Here is a 22,770-nt window from a genome sequence, read left to right as displayed (position 1 = left end):
GTGCCTAAATATTTACAAATAAGTTTATATTTCATTTATTTCTGTTTATAAACTTAGAGCATCTTTCCTTTTCTTCGCATTAAAACATTTTGGAAGTAGAGCGATTAAGATTCTCCCTAACCTCTCTTGAGTAAAACATTCATCTTTTTATGGTTTATCTAATAGATGAATATTCTATCATAGCTATTTGAGATTATATGAAATATTAATTTACAAGAGATTTCAGGATTCATTCTGAACACACTTGAATTATCCTTAATCTCTAGAAATCTCCAAAGATCCAACTTAGCTTAGGCCAGATCTTTTGCTTTTTTTAATCAGAGAGACGGTCTTCCCCAGTTTTACAATGAGGAGAAGATACTGTAAGCTGAAGGTTATTGCAGTTTCTGCATGTTTCATGGTTTTGTTTGTTTCTTATTTAAAGGCATCAATCATCTTGTGTACAACTTACTGAGCAACTAGAAAATAAAAATGCTGAGTTGTTATTATTGGCACAAAGCCAAGAAAGCCAGCAAGAAGAGCTAAACAAGGTATTTCATATTCTTAACTATTTTTGGATCTTAATTCCAATACAGAATTCAAAAGTATTTTTTTAGTATGTGCTTATGCAGAAGAGACAAAGGAGGATATATTGTAGTTTTAAAAGGAGAGTAAGAGTTTATGTACACATTGTCTTCCTGGAGGTAACTGTATAGCTGCACAAACAATATTCTGATTCTGTGGGCTAACACTAGGCACTGAAATAATGGAAGAGACCACACCTAAGCATCACTGTGATTCAAGTGGTGGCATGGCACTATGGAATGGTTTATGGCTTGGCAGGTCAAAATACTTCTGGATTAGAGAATGCCAAGAACTCTCCTTACAGGCATGTTGTGTTTTGCTGAGTAGCGATGCAAGTAGGAACATCTGTAATTGGATGCAGCTGACTTGGATGCTGCTGCAGTTTTGGCATGACAGTCACAATCTAACTCTTAGATTTTTACATCTACATCTATTTGTTTACAGTTCTAGTATTTTTGTGTACTTTGCATAAATAAAAATGAAATACCATCTGTTACTGATTGCGTGCAGTACTGTGAGAAATTATTAAAATGGGTTCAAAAGTAGCTATGCTGGCTTTTGTAGTTGTGCTTTTTATGTAATAAGAAAATCTATCGTACTAAATTGTTTGCTATTAGTAGAAAGATTATGAAAACAATAATCGCAGTGTTGATTCTTTGGAGAATTATTTGGATAGGATATAGTGCAGAAAACTTGACCTTAGATTTTACATATAATGGCAGCCAAAATTCTCATAAAGTGATTTACCACATAAACTCTTCTCTTTATTTCTTACATAGTTTCTCATTAAAGAGTCAATAAATTAATTTAGTTTAAAATATTTTTAATGAAGCCTAAATTAATTTAGGAGTAAATAAATCATACTTAGGTGCATTTAATCAACATTTGTATGGGCATTCTTTGTCATAAATTCCAATTCTTGTAATTAATATTAATTTTTATTACATTATTTTTAATAGTTAATTCAAATACCTGATATTTTGTTCATTTTTAATACTAAATAGGCAAATGAACAAGCAACTGAGGGTTGCAAGAAGATGTTGTAAAAATAAATAAAGCTATGTGCACTGACTCATCAAGACATTTTATTATAAAATCTCAAAAATCTCTGATTTAGTTAGAAGGTTGGTGTCCTGGAAGCAGATAGCAAAAAAAGTCACTAGTTGATGATAAGTGATGCAATCATATTTACTGCACAACATTTTCTCTATTTGAAACATATTTGCTACAGATAAGAGACCATCTTTATCAAGAGGAGCAGTCTCATTGCTCTGAGCAGGACAGAATGAGGACGGAAATCTCTGACCTGACAGAAGAGCTTCATCAGAAGGAGATCACTATAGCAACTATCATGGAGAAAGCTAGTCTTCTGGAAAGACAGTTAAAAATGGAGTTAGAGATAAAAGACAAATTGTTAGCAAAACAACAGGTATGCAAGCAGGCAAAACCAGCATAGGTCATTTTGTTCCATGTTACTGATAATGACATGCATTATCTGCTAAAAAAGACATTACCTTTCTTGCTGTAGTTTTCATCAGCAGTGCTGTAATATTTGTAGTTAGTTTGACAATTCATTATGTATGTTTTGAGTAAAGTATAATATTAACATTATATATATCTATACTCATTATTTTTCAAGTTAACAGTAATATTCTTGTATTCAACTAAGAATTTAATCTTTTCCCAGTTGTAACTAAGAATTTAACCTTTTCGCAGTTGTTGGATTTCAGATACAAGGCTATCAAATGTGAAAACACACATCTAAAAGACATGATGGAAAACCAGGAGTGTAAAAGATACATGGTAATTTTTTAAAAAACTATACAGTATACAGAACAGATGTTTCTATTTCTTGAAAATGTAGATTGAGATCATGGCAGATTTAGAAATTTCTGTCTTGTAAAGAGAAAAAGAGGGATGGGGGCACGAGGGATCTCCAAATCCACCAATTGCTGTAATCATGCTGGGTGTACCATAAAAAAATTGTGCAGCATAATCAAAAACAAGTGGTATTCATGCACAGCCTGCAGACAGGTGCAGTTAGGAATGATTTTGACCTTAATTGTAATAAGGTAGACTTCAGTAACTTTGTCTATACACTAAAGAGATTCTGGGAACCTATACCTTGTAAGTAGTTTCACTTATTTCACAAAATATTTGTTTTTAACTGCCATCATTCTCACAGATACAAAAAGATGTCCCTTTTTCATTTCTTTACCCCTGTGTTGTTATGACATTTAAATGATAGTGTAAAAAATGCCAATAACATTTTGCCCAGCTTATTTTCAGAGCTTAGTAATTATTTCTCTTCAAAGAGGGGATAGTTCAAATTATTCATAAAAATATATACCATGTCATCATACAGAATAATAGCTTTTACAGGTATAAATATTATAAACACTGCCTTCCACAAAACAGCTTAAAAACCTCCCTTGCTCACAGACCACCTATAGTTATTGTATCTGTCACTACAAAAAGACTGAATTGTTGCCTGTAAATACATCTTTGGGGGATTCATAGCCTGGTTATTGTCTTATTGTGAACTGACAAATGCCTGAAAAAAAGGCTACATTATTCCATATCCTCAAAATGGCAGATAGGTCCCCCAGTGATGTTTTATCTATTTATACATACATACATATATACATATGATGTATTATTGTGGAAACAGAGACACGTGTGTGTGCGTGCCTAGTTCTTCTCTGCAATAATATTCTTCACTGAGATTAAGTAGTGTTGTATGACCAGAATTCTTGTAGCATAATATGATTTTTAATAGTAACAGTAGCATCCAGTTACTAGATATACCAAGGTCGCTATATATACCAATGCAGTACATTTGTGCACTTAATAATGTTTTCCTACTTTACTAGAGTGTTCTGAGGATCTAAACATAAAAGATTGTAAGGTACCTGGATGTTAAAAGCACAGGAACTGTAGAGATTCTTACAGGTATGTTTGTACAGTAGAGCATGGCACAAAACCCTCAAACTAGTGCCGGCCTAAGTCAATATGGTGTAGTGCACCATCACACAGAGTTCGTTGGGTTTCAAAAGCAGTGTAGCTGCATCAGTGCCATGCTGTGTTAGCTCAGTTGTGGGCTTCATGCCAGTATAACTCTACTACTTCTGGTCCTAGAGCTATTAGAGGTAGGGGTGACTCAGCTCTCTCCTTGCTCTGTTGTGCCTCTCCTGTCCCTGTGGCAGACATAGCTGAGCCTCATCCCTCCATTCTTTGGCAAAACATTTCATTTTCTTATACTTTCTGTCACTTCCATGCCACCTTTCCTCATAAAGGAGGAAATTTATCCATTTGTCATGTCATTTATCCCCTAAAACTACCTAAGCAAGGTTTATAGGAAGAGATAACATCAGACCAGTTAGTACAAGAAAGGGACAAGCTTTCAGGTACAGGAGTCCTGTCTGGGTGAAGGTATAACCACCCACACTACAATGTGCTAGTGATACACCAAAACCAAATCTTTAATCTCCATAAATTACTGGGTTCCAAAAGAATAACATAGATGTAGAAATATGTGAAAGCACAGCTTAATAAAATGTGAAGTTTTTTTAGCCCATTGCGCATGATTTGACAAGTCTTTTGAGATATTTTCCTGTGGATGACAGTATACTGTTATTATGAATGTATTTACACTGTGAAATGAAATATTCTGTAGAGAGGTAGTTCTAAATTAGCTAACTCAGATGTGCAGCATGGACTTCATGGAAGGGGTGATAGTGCAAAAAAGGAATGGTGTATCCTAGCTAATCAACTTCCAGAGTTAATTCGCCTCTTGATATCATAGTGGATGGGCCTCTCCTGCCCCTGGGTTGCATGTATGTGTGTTGCTTGCATTTCAGTATCCTGACCTGGATACCAGGTGGGCTAACCCAAGTGAGAAGCAGGGTGTTGTAACACAGCAAGCACTGAGCTAATGTGGCTTTACTGCTTCTAAACCTGAAGGTAGCTCATTCAGACCTGGCTTGAATATCTCTACATAGATATTAAATTGTGCCTGTAGACATACGTTGCATCTAGTATAGCAATGAATTTCTGAATTTTTTTGTTATTTTTGGTGGAATCATTACTGGAGGGAGCAATACAGTTAAAACATCTACAGCTTTAGCTGTTATGGTTGCTTTTATATCATAAGTTTTACAAAGCAAGTGATAAATTTACAACAATAATATTTTGAATGCACTGTTTGCTGAGAAATTTTAATTTGTTTTAATGTGTTACACAGGCTGTTATCCCTTCTTTCCCATTTATCTAGTTTGTTTTTTCTTTTCTAGAGGCAATTCTATTGGTTTGCTCTAAGTGCTGCATGATTATATATGGTAGCTATGTCTTTTGCACAGAACATTGCTTTGTGTTTGCTTGTTGAAAATATAATGCCCATTTAATGATAGTTTTACCTCCTTTCACAGAGTAGAGATTTATCTAACAAAAAGCATGGAAGTTACACAGCTCCCATTCACAAACTGGAACATGAGAATGTAAGATTACGAAATAGTCTCATTAAACTACGAAATAACACAGAAACATCAATACTGGATGTCATGGATACATATGAAGAAACAGAGCACAGCTACCAAACCCATCTAAAGATGCAAGAAAAGGAAAAGAGGTAATATTTGAGATTGTACACATATATGAAACTTTATGTATTTTTTTGGAAGCACCTAATAAGGCCAAACTCTTAAGGCTTTTATTTTGTTTCTGTTTATTCAGAACTCTGTCTAACCTAGATACCAGACCTTATCTAGCTTTCCAAACTACTTATATGAACTTCATTGAAGAATGCACAAAACTACAGTGTTTTATTTCCACTTCGATCTTCCTTGATGACACACTAAGAGAAATGGTTTTCCACAATAAAAATCTGTAGTTTATCAATCTTAAATCATCCTGCAGTCAAAGTGAGGGGCTAGCCAAGAACACGTTTTATATATCTGGTACTAGCTTTTCATGTTATAATGTTCAGTTATGAGGGGAAATGATAGGGTATTATTTAGATAGGTGGACAAGTAGAAATGAACAACTATCCATTTTTTGCTCCATGACTTCATGTACAGAAAGCATAATAACATTAATAAAAACCATAACTGAAGTGTGTCCTCAGTAAGTCAGGAAACCGAAGGGTTCATATTCCCTTCCAGTAGTTCTACGCTGTTATACCTCCTTCCCCAAAATTAAATAAGTGAGAAAACCATGCTCTGAATATTTTCAGATGCAGGCTATTTCAGACCTTTTATCGCAAAATGATTTACCAACAATGTAAATGCATGACTACTTAAATAAAATATAGCCACTATTAACATATTGGGGCAGATGAACCATGCATTTTATTTTGCATAGCTATGGAATAGGTGGAATTGCAACTAGTGCTCAAAGAGCTCCATGAGATTATTTGTCATGTGAAGTGCCTTAGCATCCCCATCTTGGAGTAGAATTCCATTTGGCTTGGGCAAATGTAAAAATTTGGCTCATGGAATGTCAGAACAAAAAGATGTTCATGCCCCAGTGGAATCCACATCTAACGATAAGCTATGATGATCATCCAAGTCCTATTATTAAAGGTTTACAAGAATGATTCATACATAATAGAATTCTCTTCATGCTTATCAGATGCCTGAAGAATTGGGTTGGTCCCTCTAACCCCAAATCAGACTAGATGTCTTAGATCCAGTTATGTCCGTATCTGAGGCATATAGTAAAATTTTGGTTCAAAATAGGCTTGGTAATAATCTGTTTGGAGAGGGAAGCATAATGACTCTGGTACTTGTAATTACAGTGCTTCCAGGACCGATGGCCAGTCCTAGACATACATACTAAGTTAAAAATCCATAGACTTACTACATCCTCTATGGCTTTGATATGACAATAGCAAGGGTGCATATGCAGATCAAGTGGATACTGTTAGCAGAAGTATTTTCAATCTTGATACACAGGATAGATTTCCACCTACAGCAGAATATTACAGAGGCAACACACTTTAAAGAAATCTGTTTACTGTACAGTAACTCTCCTTTCCTTCTTCTGTGCTGCTATGGAATCTTTTTACTACGTCAGGAGAGATGTTCACATTTTATGTATGTACTTGTAGGTATTATACTGTTATCTGAGTGTGCAATTCTTCCTATACTGTTTCTGACGATATGATTGTGTTTATGACAAATATATCAATCAGCAAATTGAGCCAGGTCTCCATAGGAAGCTTGGATTCATCTGTTATATGAGGAATAATTTCAGAACAATATATTCTCTGAAGGGAATCTTGGCTAATTGCTGGGTATTAGAAAAGAGAAAAGAACTCATTGACTGTTAATTATTCCGTAGTTCCTTCCTGTCCTTATCCTCTTACCTCCTTTCTGTGCCTCCTCCCTGAAATTTAAAGATGAGAGTGTCATCCAGGTACAACACAAGTTATTTTTTAATAAGCTAAAGTGAGCAGAGATCTGCTCCTGGCATTGCATATGAATGTCATTACGATGGAACTCAATTCTCTCAGACTTCATTAGCTATGAAATAAATAAAGCTACACTGCACATTTACATGAGCTTTCCAGCTTCCTGCTCTGAAGAGATGTTTTCATTACTTTTAGAAGATGAGGGGAGCTTCCAGGAAAATTGTCTCTTCTTTTCAAATTGTAGGGTTTATAGGGCTGAGATGAGGGGTGGAGGCCTGGGTAAGTTCCTTAGCCACATTGGCCCACATGTCTCCCCTGAGTTAGGTGGCCAAAATGCATTTATGCAGCTACTCAAATTAGCTGCTTTCCTTAAGGTGTAATGGAGCTCCCTGAGATCAGATGGCCAGTTATGCTTTAGAAAGGCAGGCAACAGGTGTCATATCAAATAGATCTTTGTCCTGAAGAATGTCCTTCTCAGGCCATGCCTTCTACAGATCTCATTACCTTTCCTCTGCTTCTAGCCTTTGCTTCTAGGCATGATGTGATGCCTTGCCTGTTATCACAACTCCTTTTCTCACAAATGTGTTGGATGTGTAGCTGTTCTTTCTGCCACTGCCAATCACTGTGCTACAAAACTCACAGAACAACAGTCACCAAACAGATACAGCAAGGAGTAGCATCTATCAGATCACGGTGAAAACTGAACCAGGGTACACTGTCTGTGAGAATGCTAGACCAATGTCATGTCATTTAATAGAGAGTCTCTTCCACCATTCTAGATCACAATCCGGAGCCTGTAAAAAAAGAAATGTCAATGTGTTTTCTACTTGCTACAGTCTACCAATAAGCTACAAGCTACCAAAGCAAGAAATATTATTCTAACAAAATAGTACAAATGAAGCAAGTCTGAGGCAGCGAGAGATGTTGGGCACGAGCTGGAAAATTAGGGAAATGGCCTAGTGGATGCTGAGAGAGGCTGTTAAGCCATCTACGAGCACAAGAGGATCACTGTTCACTGAGCAAATAAAAATTCCTGAGCATGGCCAAGCATCAGATTTCAAGACAGCTAACCAGAGCAACAAATGGAGCAAAGGAAAGTCTACACATATTCCACGTCCCCAAAAAGCACAGATAGGACATAAAACAGTATGTAGTTCAAGTACTGTGGGATATGATAGCAAAAATGCAGCACAGATGAAAAGAGGAGTTGGCTTCAGACTTGAGATCATTAACACCAACATTAAGTAGACAGATTCTAAGAATCTGGTAGTTTGGATTCCACTGTAATCTAAGTATCTCCTTGCAGTCAAATGGATCTTTCGCTAATTCTCCCATCTCTTCACTGCCTTCTAGCAAAGGGAGTTTTAGTGTGGAGGGAAGTCATTTATAGTTGTTGCTGAGCCTCATCTCTCCATACAAAAGCCTTGGTTCATATCTTTATATTTTGTTTAGAATTGACATATTCCCGCTGGATAGATTTAGATGTGGCATGATGGAGCTGTGTCAAAAATGAGCCTGAATAGATTCTAAATGGATAAAATGGTATATGTGTGAAGGACCTGCTGAGCACATGCAAAAGAAGCAATTTAGATGCCCTTGAACTTCTATACATCTCATTTTGGATGGTTACCAGGTTTAGCTACAAACTGGCTCCTTTGTGTGGAAATAGTGATGGTGGGTTGAATCAGGAGTAGCTAGATTAAGGAGATGAATTCAAACATACTTACGTCAGCTATGGAATTAGACTAGTTCCGTGTGAAAAGATTTCTCTAATACCAAAATCTTATAATTATTTCTCAATAAACAAGTCTACAAAGAGTATAGCTTTCCACTTGCTTTTTTGTCTGAATTCCATAATAAAGATCACCTACTTAGTATATTTGTAAGATTTTTTACTTATTGTTGGCTAACTGAATTTAGCAATAAGTAAAGCCCCAGAAATGTTTGATCATTATTTTAATACTTTTAATATTAAGCATTTAAAAAAAAAATTATATGCTCCCTAAATTCTTCTTTGCTCCAGGTTTTGCAAAACAGGCCAGAATATATTTTTACTGCCAAATAAAAACAAGACAATGAAGGATATACAAACCAACATGAGAGGTAAACTGCTCTGCAGGAGGTTATCTTAATAAGCAGTTTGAACTACAACTCCTGCTGAAAAGCTTTGTATCCTGCTAGTTGCATTTGTTGGGAGTTTCATCAAATGTATTTTAATGCCTTCTCTAGTTTTGGTGTTCTTGGCTGACCTGATTTTTAAAAGAAACATAATTTCAGATGTCCTGAATAAATCATTATCACATTAAACTCCTTTTTAGGGAAAAATAATGAGACTTAAGAATACTCAGGCTCATAGAAAGCATATTGTAGCTATGCCTTTCCTTCTTAATTCCTTGTACACAGTGAATCACTGAATTACCTTCAAACACATTATGATCATGGAGTTGCAGTAATAAAAAGAAAATTAAACTCTCCACTAAACATATTTTACACAGAACAGGAGAGTAAAAATTAATAGAAAGCTAAATATTTTGATGATTCATAATAAATAGCACTGATGTAAAACAGTTCTGTCAAGCAAAGTTTAAATAATTTGGAGCCAAAAATTTTACAGGTTAAGATTTCAAACCTGTACATTTAGTGTTTGACAAAATGTAAAGTGATTCTCTTTCTGCATAATAAAAAGGCATCCACTGTTGATGCACTCTTCCCTAAAGCTACCTTTTAAATTCGATATATAGCATTTCAGATAGTATTTATGTGTGCATATATATATATGTATATATATGTATGTATATGTATGTATATGTATATATGGAAATGGCAGGTTTGGCTGTTTTCCTACTAAGCTTTAAATGATGTTGAAAGCTTGTTGCTGAAACAAAGATTTACTAAAACCCAGATACACACTATTCTGCACCTGTAAGGCTCATAATTTCACTGAAAATTTGTCAGTGCAATTTTTGTTCATGCTTCCACTCCTCTTAAGTAAAAAAAAAAAAAAAAAAAAAAAAAAAAAAAAAAGATTTTTTTCCCCCAGTTTTCTAAGGAATTACTGTACATAAGGACCCGTGAAATTATTCATGAGAATTTAAGTGTAAGAGACAATAGAAGTATGCAGGTAATTTGCAGCAATTTAATCTTGTAGGCATTGAAGACCGACATTAAACCAAAACTGGGAGTTAAACCTGGGAGAGCTAACATTCCTCAGAGCAGAAATCTCAGCCACACTACTGAAAACAATTTAAATTGTGATTCTAATTAATAGTATTAACTGCTTCAAAGAAAAGTGAGTTTTAGCATTTTTGAAATATTGTTTCAACTACTTACTTGAACTATATTTCAACAGAATTTGAAAATACAGAGCCAGAGGCCAATAGACATGACTGAACTGAGGGCTTTGTAAATCAGGAACAGTTAAGTTAGCCAGAAAATTCCACATTCACACCTCTTTATTAGTCTGTTTTGTTGGAGTACAGCCTTGGGTTTGAGGGGAAAAAAGAATTTGTAGCTGTTGAACATAGGAACAATGGGACTGTTGAAGAAGCTGAGCATTTTTTTCTGAGTGACTAAACATTTGTCAGAATCAGCCATGATGCTAGGGTATGCGATGGCCCCTCGACTGATGGAACAGATGTGCTGAGCCTATTTTTCAGGATCTAAGCATGCGTTTGAGTTCCTAAATTAAAGGCTATTTAGCTACCATAAGCATATGTACAGATTTCAAAAAATGTGCAAATTCTACATGCAGTTTGTATACACTTCAGCCTGCCAGTCTTTTTAAGACTGAGCCCCCTATATGCTGTTATCTCTCTATTTCCAAACAGGGAGCTACCTCAATATTTTCTCAGAAAACTAAATTTTCAAACATCGAATCTGTGCAGATAAGCCAGGCAATTGATATTGATTGAGTTTAACTCTGAGGTATGTTTTATTTTATTGTGAGCATAAACCATGTTGTTTATGTTTTAATTTGTAGTTCTGTTTCCATGGTAATTATGGCACTGCAGAAAGGGCAAAAAGACTTTTTTTTTTTACGTAGTGAAAAAATAGAAAACATGAGGTTCGTGTAGGGGGGAATGCGGCGTTGTGTTTTAAATGGCCATTTTCAGATGCCGTGCTTTTGGTTTTGCCATTTGTATTCAGAAACCTAGAAATGTTTGTACAATGGAAAAAACGTCTTTGACAAACTATATTCTGTAATATTTTTCAGGCTTGTCATCCCAATCAGGACTAGAATCTGAGGCATGGGCACAGTCATTAGTTAGATGGGAGACCGCTAGAGAAAGTTTAGGAGATTGCATGAGGTTATGCTGATGATTAAGAGGCATTTCTTCTGTCTTTCAGTATACAGTGAATTTCTAAATATTACGGAGTAGCATATGGAGGAGTGGCATCTTTTTGCTAAAAAAGATTTTGCCCACATCCTAACTGTAACCAGTTTAACTAATTACTGTTTTCATATATGATAATTGATTTATTTTTAATTGCCATATTAATAAACTTCCCCTACCACAAAGATTTCATCCCTTATTTAGAGCATAGCCACAGAGAGCAGTTTCAAATTTTGGCAGGATTGAAAAGGGTTTTCCATGATGAAACAGATGTGTTGAGCCTTTTTTGGGGGAAATGAAAACAAGCATTTGAGTTTCAAAATTAAAGGTGGCTTAGTTACCATAAACATATACACAAATTAGGTAACTGGTCAAGGCAAAGTGCATTTCGCTCATGTGGCAAAAGCAACAGGTAAGGGCTGGGAATGGACAGATAAGGTAGGTGGGGATCTCTTAAAGGGAGTATCTGTTTTAAGGAGGTTTTCCCTACCCTTTGGAGCCTGCACACCCTCAGGCATGCTGACCATCATATCCATTATTGCAAGAGAGAAACTGTAAGCAGCAAAAACAATCTCTTCAGGAAAATATTTTTTAAGCCTTTTCTTTTTTAAATCAAGTTAGCAGTTACAAGGCAAAAGCAAAAATACTAATTCTGAGCGCATTCTGGTCATTCAAGTTCTTTTGTTTTCTTTCTCAAGAATGTTAAACAACACAAGCTATGTAGGGAATTTGTTTTGCACCAGTCAAGTCATTGATTTCGGAGGCATCAGGCTGATTCTACATACAAGACTTGGGAAAAATGTATCCTGTCTATGTAAATTCCTTTTGCAAGGATATAGCTCTTTCACTCCTTGTCCCATATTGTCTTCATGTCAACACTGATATTATCTTTGTGACGTATATGCATATGTTAAATACTCTATGAAGGTAAACACAATGAAATCCTAAGTTATGCAGCTACAGTTGCAGACAATTTGTATTGCCAGTGTTAACAAATGGTCAGATTTTTAAAAAGATTTGCAGACATTTGCCTACCTTCACATTTGTATTCAGACCAGAACTCTGTTTTTAGATATTAGTTTGCACTGAACTGGTGGAAATTTAAACACCAACTGTGAAATCTGTCTCACGTGAAGGCATACAAAAATCCATACTGAAGCACCTCCATGTAGGTGGCATGTTCTTCCAAGATAGCAAGCAGCAGCAGCAAGCCAATGGACTATAGCAGGTAGTGAAGTGCTTCTACAAAATCAGGCCACTTTTTTTGTGGTGGCGTGTGTGCACGTGTGTGTGCGTGCATGTATATGTTCTACTTTTACCATCTAAAAGCTATGATAACTGTAGGCACCCAAGTTTGAAAATGCTGGCCTTAGTGAAGTAAGCTATAACACAACAGTAATAACTGTTATTAAATACATAGAGAAACAGTTCTGGAATAAAAAAAACCCACACAGATCACATAGCATTTTGCTGTGAGTTTACAGAGGAAATTACTTCCAAAAAGGTCAGAACACAAGATGAAAAAAAATCAGTAATTTTATTATTCATGCCATTTATCTTCAGTTGTGGCAGTTTTTTCACGGTGCCCTTCATCCAAACAATAGACAGAATGGACTTTAAAACAGAAAGGAAAAAAAAGGATTTTCTTCTGTGCCCCAAAGAGCAGAGTATATTTATTTAATGAAGAGCAAGAAGGAAAGTAGAAAATTCTGCCCAAGAGAAGGTAAACATATTAGATGATTTTAAAAACTGGAAGGATTAGTAAATATTCTCAGAGAATCATCCTTAGAATGAATAATAGTAATAATAATAGTATAGCATCTTGCTTATAATTTCCTTTCCTATAGCATTCAGACTATTTTAATCACTACTTCTTTTGTAATCAAAGAAGAATATATTCTTCATCACTTCTCTGAGGTATTCTGCACCATCCATTTATGGAGTATTCACTCAGTCTCAAGTTCTGGGGCCAATGAGCTCTTGTATAAGCAGTATCCTTTAAGACTGCACAGCTACCCTCTCTCATGACCAAATCTGCACAGCTACCCTCTCTCATGACCAAATATTTAAACTAAGGTTGGAAAATGATGGTATGATCGTTCTGCAGAAAACATTGCCCTTTTCTCTGTGCTTGGCAATTTTTTCTTTTTTTTAAGCTGGTTTCCCTGGAACTGAGCAGCAGTGCATCCTCTTAAATATTCATAATAACTGTATTTTAGTGGCAGAGAACTTATTCTTTAAAAGCTTTTATATCTGCATTTCATGTTAGTAAAGTGCTTTAGGATCTTTTCAAATGACAGGATGTAGCATAGGTTTAAAACAGCTGTTGTGTTAAGTATGGTAGGTACCTCCCAAGACTAAAAATCTCTCTTTTATCTTCAGTCAGACTTCAGTACAATGGGAAATTTTACTACAGCCAGACGTATTCTGACAGAAATGTAATAAAATCTGAAATAACTGAATTTTCTTGTTTTGCATGTTTTGGTATATAATACAAGTAAAGATGCAATTGGAAATTCGTTTAATTCAGCAAACATCTGGGCTAGCTGGTCTCAAAATTCCCTACTCTTTATCAATTTGGTTTCAGAATTGTTGAGTTAACTGTCAGGAGAAGAAGAGATTTTGAATGGGAAGCAAATAGCTTGCTTTCTTTAAGTTGCATTAAACTGTAACAGTTTTTACTTGACAGAGCTACAAATGAATTATATGCTTTGACATTCATTCTGATCACTGTAAGCAGGATGCAAGGTTATGGAACATTATAAAATACTTTAAAATTCTTTTGTAGTCTCAAAGGCTTTGATTATTGTTACAAAACCATGTTCTTGTACAGTTAAAAAACTGTATTTTAAATATTTCCTCATTTTTTATATTAATCTCCATTGTGTTCTCATTAAATCAGTGGCAAAATTACTGTTGCAAGCAAAGGTACAGGATCAAAATCTCCTCTACTGTTTTTTTATTTAATTTATTTAAACATCTATTTTAAATTCTAGCTCTTTGAACATATTTTTTTAAGATCTAATTAGATCAAAAATTACGAATTATGCAGACCACTAATGTAGTTTTTGTTTTCTACCTCAGTTATACTTTCATATTTCATTTCCTTGTATTTGTGTGGTTAAGTTCACTCTAGTCCCTATTATACCATAAGCTAAGTTGTCAAGGTATGTCTGAAGAGTGTTTGCATATATTCTTCCACTGAAGAGCTAAAGGGATGATAACCTTTGGCAACGAACTGGCAACAAATGTGTGAGGAATATTGGTATCTTCAAATACCTGAGGTGAATTTGTGTTTCAGCTCTTATCCTACCACGATTATACAGCAAGGTTAGTCAACTTAAGCTCCAGTGAAAGGGTTTAAAGGAGCATAACTTAAGCCACAACTCAAGCAGACAGAGAATATACACCCAGACATTTACACTAACTTAGCTAGCAGGTGGTAAGTTGCTAAAATGCTGCAGTTTGATAATGTTCAGTCTTATGCCCATGACTTGATGCTTGAAGCAGCTTGAACAACTGATTAATCAAAATTACATAAATGAACAAAAAAAGTGGCTTTGCTATAATAGCTTGTAGTTTTAGTTGGTTTTCATACTTTGATTTTATATTTTTATTGCTATTTTAGAACTTTCCAAAATGAAGATGAATCACAAATGAAACCTCAACAGACTGCTTTGTTCACAGCCAGTAGATGCCACAGAAACTGTAGTCCTACTTTGTATGGCCAAGGTGATATCATTGGTTCAGAAAGTGGCAGCACTTTATCTTCTCATAAACCTGACAGAGGTCATGAACAGGAACTAGATGATAAGTCTCCATCACCACCAATGGACTTTCCTTTGTGCTCTGACGGGCTGCTTCCTGAAGAAGGCAGAACAAGCATTTTACTGGGCCATGCTTATAGCGCAGAAGAAGTCAAATTATCAGTAAGTAACTTTTCCTGTAACACAGATATTTTCAAAGATCCATTTGTGGACCAAATACAAACCTGGAGGAGCTAAAAATTAGATTACCCCTGTTGTCATCTTTATTTATACAGTGCCAGCCCAGCAAAAACAGAAATACCTTATCTTAACATAAATGCAGTTTTTCTGAAGATTAAACATCCCCCACTGTGCCATGCCTCCATATTAATAATGACAGTGATAATTACTTGCCATTATGTAACTGTGGCAGAGACTTCTGCATTTTAGCTGGTTGCCAATGTTGTCTTCAGTCCGGGCACTCTGCTTTAAGTGTCTTTCCATAACACCAGCAAACTTACTGTCTGAAGTAATATAATGCACTGTCAGACAAATCAAGTTTCTACAGCATTATATTAATGGATGAAAATTGAGGAATTCCAGCAACTACTTTCTGTATGTTAGCTATTGTTTCCAAAAATGAGCAGAAGTGATAACTGCGGTACTCCTCATTTTTCTTGAAATGAAGGAGTAATTATGCTGCATTCTTTCTTTTACTCTTCATAGGATGGAGATTACCAATCTCCATGGCAAGTGGAATATATCCCACTTTACCTAGGGCCACTTCTTAGGAAAAACTCTCCAGAACTCTCTGACTCCAGCAGTCTTTAAATTTGACCTTTAGCCTCTTCCTTAGTATCCTTTATTCTTCCCTAGGCATCCCTACTAGCCACTAATTCTTTTTCCACTTGAAAATTTAGCACTTATTTCCCAGACATCAAACCATGCAACCACACCATCATTAAATAATGGAACTAAGAGGTTAGTGAGGAATGGACTGTAGCCATCTGTCTGTCCAGCTGTGATGCATAAATCTTTGTACCCAAGAGATCCTGAACTGTAGGTATGTGGCCAAGGCCTGTAGAGAGAGGTAGGGGAAGACTGTACTTCAGCATTTATTAGGGGGAAGCAGTCAGCAATTTTCTTCCCATTTGTCACATTAAGTAGGAGAGAAGAGACATCATGATGCCAACAATCATCAGCTTCTTCAAGCAATTTGTGGTTGTCATCCCCCAGCTCTGCTGTCCATTTCAGAAACGTGCGATCCTTTCCTATCGCAGACATGGCTGCTGGAATACTGTCTTCATAATCCAGAATCTCACTGTAGATCGGTAGCACCGTAGTGAGGGCCTGCTCTGGGAAGTAGGGATTGTAATGCAGCTCTTCCCTGATCGTGGACCAGGAGCAAGGTCTCAGTAGTGAGAGAACAGAGAGAGAACCATGTAGTCCTGGATCTATACCTGCTGCCTAAGCTGTAGGGTGCACCTGCTGTAGTGTAGGGTTAGAGGAAACCATCACAAAAGCCTCTAAATTTAGTCACAGTGAGCCTAAATTAGCTAGACCAATTTCTAGCTTTGGTGTTACCAGAATTTTCCTGGAAAACAGGAGGGACTCAGCATGAGAGGACTTTAGCCTGTAACTCTAATGCTCTGGGAGCATGATTCGGCCATTAAATGTTAGAATGTCCTGAGTGTTAATTCTTTCTAGCTGCCTTGCTGAAGGTGCAACCACAAATGTTGGGACAATTTATGGGGCCAGAAGGAGATTAATTCTAGACAATTTAAGTAGGCATTCTGTGAGAGAAAGTAGACGAACATCCTGGAGTGCTTCTCCCCAGCAATCCGGAGTTAATTCATAAGTACTTTGGGCAGTTCTTGTTTGAAGAGAAGACCTCAGAAGTAACACGTATTTCATATGTGAATCTGCTGCATCTGCATCACATGCACTCCTTCATTTCCAGCAGCTGATGAGGCAAAAAAGTAATTCTCATCACTGACCTACACCAAGACAGGGTCAGCTGACACAGAAAGACTGAAAAAGCGGAGTCCATATTGCCTAACTATACAACAGGTTAGGTTGAAAGCTTACTGATTAACCCATTTCTGTCCAGATCCAGTTAGAAAACTGAAAGACATAAAAGAAGTGTTAGCTGAGGAAAAGAAATTTAAAACAAGTGACTATGAGCATCATCTGAGAAATGGTTTAAAGTAGTATCTTCATGATTCTTGTTCCTCAGGCACTGAAAGTAAAGATAATATAGAACACGGTGAAAGATAGGCCAGAGGTTTAGAAAGCAAAGCTTAGTTCCTAGTAAGTTCTGCCTTTTAGATCTATTTAGATTCAGCTTTCTCTCAGAGTGCATAAAAACAGTGAATTAGGGACCTATCTAAAACGATAGTCAGTGATGCCTGACCCTCAGGTAAGAAACTGAAAGGAACCATGATCTATTTACTCTAAGTGATACATATTCTTCTCTCATCTCTGAGGAAATTCAGAAATGTCTCATTTGGGGCCGAGACTGTATTTCGAGAAAAACACGTCAAAGTCAGTACAATTGAAGCAAAGGACGCTAGTGTTTTTGCAGGATGGCTTGATCATGACACTAGTATGTTTCTAAAGACAAGTCAGCAATTGTAAACATTGTTATAATGAATCTCTGAGAATCTTTCATAACTTGATATAACATTTCTGAGAACTTAGCACTCATGTCAGTCTGCTGGCAGTATGGAAATGCTTGACATGCTTTTTTCTATAGGAGATGAAACCTATGAAATCCACATTTTGGATTCATATTTGCCCAGTTTCTTATGCTCTCACTGTATTTTATTTTCTCAGTATTGACTCAGTGATTTTGGAGCTGGTATTCAGTAAGTGAAACATACGGTGATTCTTTAAGGGAGTCCAGCCTCCATATCCAATGTCTTCTTCGTAATACAAAAGCCTTCTTCATAATACAAAATAGTACTGCTGACTCTACTGTTGAATCCAAATGTCACAAGAAATTATTTATGTGACTGTAGCCCATGAAGGAATAAATGTGCATGTAGCAGTGGTATGCAAAATATCAGGAATAACTCTTCTTATGAGAACGACAGTGATTTATAGGTGGGAAATCATGCACATGTTTATGAGGTAAAACATAAGGCAGGTGATCTCTCCCAGGAGTTTGTCAAACATGGGAAGATTAACATTCCCTGGCTAATGCAGGCATTGATAGGAGAGTGCAGTGCAACAGGGTGATCCAATACCTTATGCTCCTTGTTCCTACACAGAAAATTAAGGCATTTTTTCTTTCCCACCATATTAAAACACTAATGTGGAGGGGCTGAGCAAAGGAAAATTCTACTTTATCTCTTTATTTCATTTTAACCCTATATGTCAGAAAGCCTGCAGTATATCCAGAATATTATATCCAGGACAGTATTATGTCCAGAATTTATTTTTGGCTCTTGCTCACTTGTACTTTGAAAAAGATGAGGGATTTCCTGTAGGAAATCCCTAAATTCCATCTCAAGGCCTTTTACAAACAGTTTGAGTTGAATAGCACTTTAAAGCATTTCTGCAGTTAATTTCTTTCAGCCTGAAAAGCTACTAAAGGGCAGTTTAAAGCCAGGCTGAAAGCAAAGATTGAATCTGCCTCTAGTTGCTGTGGAAATAGGGAACACCCCATTCTGACGACTGACACAATGAATCCTCAAATAAAAAAATTCACAGGTGTAGTAGAATTGGCCTTTTCCACAAACCATTTGAATATTTAAATCATTTGAGGGCTTTTCTATTTTGTGTGCTGCCCCTTTTACATTGTAGGAAAAACAAAACCAGAGATTCAAGACTGATAGTTCTATCAATTAAGTTATTGAAATTATTTTTAACATACGGTTTCATTAAGACAATCTTCTCAATATATGGTCATACAAAGACAAAAAATGATCTTGCTCTTACTCAGTATTGCAGTTCTTATACTGAGTTTTTTCTCATAGTCCATCGTTAAAAATTCATGTCATAAAATAGTATTTATCTATATAAATAATCGTATTTATTTAAACAAGCATAAATATCTTCAAAGAAAAATTATTTCATATTTCTTTTGATAAAGATATTCCAATGAATGGATCTTAATACTAGCAAAGAGAACTCTAACTCCTATCACAACCATTTTAAAACAGATTTTGCTATGGCTTATGTCTCAGTCTACTGCTCATAAAATGAAAAGAGATTTTTCAGTGAACATTCACAATGACTAAAATTTAGTGCATTCTCCAGAATATCAGGGCTTTAAGGTGACAGTGCTGAAGTGAGCATAGATTTTCTTCCTTTCCTCAAAAAGCATCTCATGAGATGGAACAGAGGCAGAGAGACAGAATTACAGAAGGCAATTAGCAGTACCCAACGCTAGTTACATACATTCTGTAATTCCAAAAACCAGATTTTTGTCCTCTGTTCTGGCCTAAATTATAACATGACCTTTACCTTACCTAAGGGTTTTGGTGGTTCTAAGCAGTTTAAGTCTGTCTAACAGGACACTGAAATGTTTAAAGGCAAATCTACATGCTAATGCCCTTAATATCACAGGTAAGGTGAACATGAAGTCATTCAGGCACTTGAACACCTTTAAAAATGTATGCTTAAACTCATGTTTACTGATGTAAACTCATGCCTCATGAGATATAAAACATTATAGGATTATTAGCTGATACATGTTAAGATGCTTTTAAAGTTTAAAAACTGATAATGCAAACATTGCTGTACTTGCTGTTCTTTACTAACCATGTCTCTCTATGCATTGCTCAGTCTCCTCCTGAGATATCCCTCCTTGCAACAACAGAAAAGTTTCTTCAAGAGGAAGAGAAGCACACCAAAGAATTTGAAGAACGTTTAAATTCGCACATTGAAGAACTGCAAAGACATTCTGAAAATACCCTAAGAAAATATGCCAGCTTAAAGCAAAACAGACATATTTAAGCCAGTTAGCTTTTTTTACACAATTAAGAAAATAAAACCAAGTAATCACCTAGGAGTTTCTTAGAACAAAAATCTGTGACTAGCTTCTTAATTTATTTTGGCACATAGCAAATAGTGTATATTTTTTAATGTCAAGGGTTTAATAAGATAATTGTTCTCCTATGGATTTTGGTAAATTGTAACTTGGCTCTACTACAAAATATTGTACTCTAGACATGTGCTATAGTATACAGGTTGTTTTTGCATAGTTGAATTGTGTGCAGCAGAGACCCTGTTGCAGCGCCATAAATTAAGTAAGATACTTTCAATTCTGTGATGTACAGAGGGCTAGTAAGTGGAATTATTCCCTTGAAAATATAATCAGACAAGAGAAATTCTCTAGATTGCACAGAGCAAGAATAATAGGGGCCTCTAGCCATGTTATGCCTCCTAGCGTAAATAGCTTATGTGTGCGCTGGTTATTCTTGGCAATAGAGATAGGCCTTGGGACACCTGAAATGAGTAAGTTTGAGCTTATTCTTTCTTATGCTCTAAGACATGCAGTTCTATGGGAGGAACATGAATAGACAAAGCATGAACATATTTTGAAGCCACTCAGACCTTTAGACTTCACCTGGGACAGAGTCTGATCTTAGTTGCTTTACAAGCTTTACACTGATACTGAAGTATTTATATCCTGTCTTCAAAAGCACCTGTTTTGGTATTGATGTTTCTGATATTATCTTGGCTCATTGTTTAACTACATGGAATAGGAAAAAAACCTTTAACTTTAGACATCGTGTGATCAATCTTAGGTAAGGGCCTAGATTTTTTATATTTTTCTACAACACAGGAAAACATTATAAAATGGAGCAAAGTTAGTTCAACTCTATATGCTGAAAAACTGCCTACTGTTGAGATTCCTTTTGTTTGCAATTCACACTGAATTCTATTGCTGTGTAAGTGAAACAGTCAAAAATTACAGGCAGTGCTGATTAACCACCAATTTCAGTGAAAGAGATTCTGAAGAACTGTTTTCCAGCATACACTGTTGCCAGCTTCCTCGAAAAATCTGGATAAAAATAATACCAGACTGTCAAACAGCCCAGTCTGTGAGTAAAAAAACTATCATTAATATTCAAGACCACAGCAAATACCTAAATTGTTTTTGGAAGCTATATTTCCATGATGACAAAATACACTACATCACACTTACACAAAATACCAAGATTTTAAATACCGGTTTGGCTCAGTTTGCAATAAAATGAGTAATGAAAAGGAAGACATCAAAGAATCTTTTACAGGAAAATTCAGAGGAATTACTAGACTCAGCTGGAGAAACAAAGGCTGAATAAAAAGATGATGAAAGGACATCTGAACAAACTAAATATATATGCATCCTCAATTTAAGAGGAGATGCATCTGGGAGTTTTAAGAGATCTAATGAAGAAACTTAGGAACCTCTGGAAATAATGCTAAACTTCAGGTTGGGAAAGATCTGTAGAAGCAAAAAGACAACACAACATTGTCTTTCAGAAGGGGAAAAGAAGAAATGGAATATTAGCCAGTTAGCCAGATTCCTCTGCCACTAAAAGATTTAAATATGTAACAAGTCACTACAGCCCAGATCTTCATGGAAATGTATGTGCCAGCCTCCAGTTAACTACCCGAGGATCTCTTGTGATACAGGTCTGTGTGATCAAGTAGCATGAATGAATGAAATTATCAAAAAATGAGTAAGAGCTTTTTAAAAACTTTCTAACACCTGGCCAAGCTATTAACTTTCTCTAAAGAAATAACAGTGTCAGTTCCAGCCTAGCTTTTGTGTAATATCGTACGATAAACTGCACATGAAAACCACTGAAACCTGCATAGTCCATGTATCTGGACAACCTGCCTGGGTACCATTATTTGCTGCTCGCAGCATAGTACATCAAAAATGTGCTGAGCCTGTCTGTTTCTAAGTGCAAACCACAGCGCTGGTCTTGAACGCTCACCTGAAAGGCCACCTGTCTCTTCCCCAGCTGGACTGGCAACAGCTTCTCATCTAACAGTTGTCTCATCTGAACACAAGTCCATTGCTGGCAGAGCTTAGTCAGAGTCCAAACACGGATTCAGAATGGTGCTGTCTGCACACGGTAAAGATCTGCCGATTTTTGAGGGAGGCTGTCAAGCCTACGTGTTCCACATGCCTTCGAGTAAAGATCAGCCTGTTCTGGGTGGATAAGTTCATAACTTATGTGATAATATTTCTGAAAGAGAAAAGATGATATTGGGATTCACATAGTCTCAGGAATAAAGTACTATGCAGGTGCATATTGCAATAATTTAAATTAATGAAATCCTTTAACCATATTAAAGGTAGAAACCCAGCCTTGGCTGAACTGGATGAGAGGTTTGTGAAGGAAAACATGTTGCCCTGGTGCTATGATGCCTGTAGGTTTGTACAACTTGTATCACATTTCATGTTACTTGGAAAACTTTTTAAAAAATGATGGACAGCAGAAATAATTACAATTGAGAAATGATACAGATTATGAGCAAGGATTGGAGATATACTTATATTGTCAAGAAAAGAATACTCAGAAGGGTCCATGGCTATAAATGCCTGAAAGTAACAATAAAAGTTAAAAAGCGAATTATTAATCATACATTCATTTGACAGGACAAGGTGCAATGTTCTGGAGCTAAGGATTAGTAAAAACATAAAGAAAACTTCTATTCTACCCTATGAGTAGCTGGGCAATGAAAAAATCTTGTAAGCTGTTGGACTTCT

The 22,770-nt window shown here is 36.1% G+C and overlaps 1 protein-coding gene across 1 annotated transcript in view; it reads left to right on the top strand.

The window, feature by feature from the left end:
* Nucleotides 1–22,249, top strand: part of DEUP1 (deuterosome assembly protein 1) — a 42,521-nt gene extending 20,272 nt beyond the window's left edge. Inside the window, exons 9-14 of the mRNA XM_026109212.2 lie at nt 425–530; nt 1,796–1,993; nt 2,281–2,367; nt 4,992–5,191; nt 14,936–15,236; nt 19,845–22,249. Of these exons, the coding sequence (XP_025964997.2) occupies nt 425–530; nt 1,796–1,993; nt 2,281–2,367; nt 4,992–5,191; nt 14,936–15,236; nt 19,845–20,015 (1,063 nt within the window). The 3' untranslated portion in view covers nt 20,016–22,249. The remainder of the gene's footprint in view (nt 1–424; nt 531–1,795; nt 1,994–2,280; nt 2,368–4,991; nt 5,192–14,935; nt 15,237–19,844) is intronic.
* Nucleotides 22,250–22,770: the final 521 nt, after the last annotated feature.

The sequence above is a fragment of the Dromaius novaehollandiae genome, chromosome 1, assembly GCF_036370855.1.
Source record: "Dromaius novaehollandiae isolate bDroNov1 chromosome 1, bDroNov1.hap1, whole genome shotgun sequence".
NCBI classification, from domain to species: Eukaryota; Metazoa; Chordata; class Aves; order Casuariiformes; family Dromaiidae; genus Dromaius; species Dromaius novaehollandiae.
The sequence above is the reverse complement of the archived record's forward strand: the minus strand, read 5'-3'. Positions and strand labels throughout refer to the sequence as shown.